The 3321-nt window shown below is 34.5% G+C and overlaps 1 protein-coding gene across 1 annotated transcript; it reads left to right on the forward strand.

Moving 5' to 3' along the window:
• The first annotated feature begins 1253 nt into the window (after positions 1-1253).
• LOC134934215 (homeobox protein siamois-like) lies at positions 1254-2642 on the forward strand. The gene is made up of 3 exons (XM_063929702.1): positions 1254-1566; positions 2067-2287; positions 2469-2642. The coding sequence occupies exons 1-3, from the start codon at positions 1254-1256 to the stop codon at positions 2640-2642; spliced, it is 708 nt and encodes a 235-aa protein (XP_063785772.1).
• The last annotated feature ends 679 nt before the right edge of the window (positions 2643-3321 follow it).

Genomic DNA, 3321 nt, shown 5'->3' on the forward strand with positions numbered 1-3321 from the left:
GTTCCTTTTAGAGAGGTCAATGAGAAACTTTACAAATGGAGAGCGTCAACATCCTATTTCACTTAAGCAAAGTGGCTTTACATTTTATCTTTTATTAACAATTACATTTACGGGTCATTTGGATTGTTAAGAGTTTCTGAAGTACAGTTTTTGCAGTTTTTAAGCGTACTTGTAGTTTTATTAGTATTCTATAAATGAATACGATGCGATTAGGTCAAATCTATAGAGATTATTTGACATTTTCACTTATCTTACTTTTTTTATCAGATAAAGCTATTACAACTTTAGTTATTTGTGTGTATCTGATAACTGTGACGTGATAGAGAAAATCAGATTTTTTCCACTGAAATCAGTATCACTAAGATAGGCAAAGCACATATTCACGTGCCGGATGCAGGGATTTTTTTTAAACATTTGTTGAGTAGTGTAAGTACAACTCATGCTAATAATAAACTTCATTCCCACTGCAAACAGTTTCATTACAAGAAAAATCTGTTCAAGTGAACTAATTCATTTTTTATTATATATTATCTATCTATCTATCTATCTATCTATCTATCTATCTATCTATCTATCTATCTATCTATCTATCTATCTATCTATCTCCCAATCAATCCATTTGTATTTTTATTTTTATCCCATTATCATTTGAAACAACAACAAACAAATCAGAACAAGTGAGATACAATAAGAAAGTTGAACTTTCTTGACACCAATGTATGTTTCCCTTATTAAGTCCCTTGGAATGTAGTCACCTGAGATGCACATTTTCCACAATTCATGGCCTCAGAAGGTTAGGTCAATAACTTAATATTTTACTTTTATAATTATATTTAAGAAAATAGTTAGAGACACTCCTATGTATGATGAAGAACATTCCAGACAGGTACTGGTGTATGGTGGATGGAAACATCAAACACCATCTCCAATACACACATTTGCATAATAAATCTTTTGCTGTTTCTGACTTCAATGGGGTACCAGTGTGGGGAACATCAAACATCATTTTCAGTACACACATTAGCATAATAAGTCCTCCAGTGATTCTGGGTCACAATGAGATGGTCATTGGTGAAAGATGTCTGGGGGGGATCAAGAACCATAAGCATTAGTCACTATTAACAGAAACCTCAAAAGATGGCCACTTTGTTTCCTCACATGAGAATGTGCCCATTCCACACTGCTTGGAGGATATAAATTGCCTGAAGCCCCTAGTATCCTCATTCCATTGAAATCGCCAGACGTGAACAGTCATGGACTCTGAGCTGGACCATGTAATCTACACAGTGCTCTCTCTGGAAGAAGAGTATTCAGCATTGTCTCTTCCCCCGAGGAACCAAGAGAATGCCATCCACACATCTCCTCACCCTATCTCAGATGTGAAGACCCACAACGATCTTCCGAACTCAGATCTTCAGCAAGCTCTACTAGAACTTTATACTCTCCTAGGAAATCAGGACGAAGCACATACCAGCAAATTGAGGGACTCAAGGGAGCCAACAGTTATGTTACCATCATCCAAGGGTGCCAGAGAACGCCTTCCCACCAGTCATCCACCATTAAAAGGTAAGTCTGTTTTGTATATAATAATAATAATAATAATATTTAATATTAAATCCTTGTCTTGCAGCTTGATAGTTTTGACGGTGAAAATGATACATTTAACAATAATCTTTAAGAGAATAACCAAACCTTTTATTTATATGTATCTCAATTTATCATGTTAAATAGTATAACAAAAAGTGACTAAATAAAGTATATAGGTAAACCATCTAACCTTGCAGAATAAATTAAATTAGTGCAATTGTTTTAATATATAAAACTAAATATAGCTGTTTTTTTTAAATGTAAAATGTATTTTTACTTTATTCTTCATTTCTTAATGATGATGATGATGATGTAATAACAATTCAAAATAAATATTAATAATTAGAAATATTATTATTATGTAGGTATTAATATTATTATTGTTATAACTGAATCATCTTACTGACTACATATTAATTTTAGGGTTGACTTTGCTTTACAAATCTTGAATTTCTCTAATTTCTCTAATTTCTATCCAGGAAAATTATGTGAAGAAGACAATAAAGTGTGTAAGAAAGCAGGAGTTGAGAATGAGAATTCTAAGACAACCACCTCAGCCAACAGGTGTAGAAAGAGGACGATGTACAACAAGGAACAGACCAACTTCCTCCTCAATCAGTTTCATTGTGACCCATATCCAGACTTTGAGAGAAGGTGCCAGATTTCCAGGATAACAGGGATTTCAGAACCTAGAATACAGGTATAACTTTTATTTTGTACATATATTTTTTAGGACATATTATTATCATAGAACACTAAAGCACATAAAAAATACATAGTACAAATATTTTTTGTTCCTGCCTGCCCTTCTCTCTTCTTTGTCTGTCTCTTGAGATAGGATATATCGATGATTAACTTGAAAATCCTCTGTTTTCTTTCAGGTCTGGTTCCAGAACAGAAGAGCGAGGCATCTTTTGCAAACCAGCAAATCCCAGCATCCTCAACGCAGGAAATCCTCATCTACTGAAGGGGTCAGGAAAATTTATAATGAAAATCCCCAAATGTGCAATTCTGTGGAGGAGTTGAGCCCTCAGAAGACATGTGGATGGTTTTAAATACCGGATCTAGGTTATATTAAAGACATTTGTATTACATAAATATAGCTTTATTATGCAATGGTCATAATATTATGTATTTCAGTAATATTTACTTGGAGATGTAGTCAGAATACCGACCCCAGGATCCTGACCGCCAGAATGCCAGCAATGCCTCCACAGCCATTACCACTCCTGGGTGTCCATGACACCCATGGTGTGGGAATAGAACCGCAAGGGGCTTCATTGCGCTTGCCCCCCCTGCCGGCATTCTGGCAGTCGGGATCCCGGCGGCGGTATTCTGACTGGGATACCGACCACCGGGATCCCATACCCAACGCTTTACTTGTGATAGGTACTTATTGCAACAACAATGGAAAGCCTTAGTAACTCTTTTCTTCCCATTTAATTTAAAATGCTGAGGAAAATTGCAGATAAGTAATATTTTAGCAAGGCAAAATCAGAATAAAAAGCATTGTAAAAAAATATATACACAGAATAAAAAATAATATATAGATATAAAATAACGGACACGTGTCTTCTAAAATCAAAATTAAGATCATTCAATCAGGAAATTGGTGGGATTAAGGATTTATTTATTACTAAATGAATGTAAATATTTTATGATGACTGATGTTACCCCAACAGGTATATTTGTACTAAACTTAAACAATTTCAATTTGAGGATAGAAAGTTGTAT

Source organism: Pseudophryne corroboree, chromosome 6 (assembly GCF_028390025.1).
Source record: "Pseudophryne corroboree isolate aPseCor3 chromosome 6, aPseCor3.hap2, whole genome shotgun sequence".
In the NCBI taxonomy this organism is placed as follows: Eukaryota; Metazoa; Chordata; class Amphibia; order Anura; family Myobatrachidae; genus Pseudophryne; species Pseudophryne corroboree.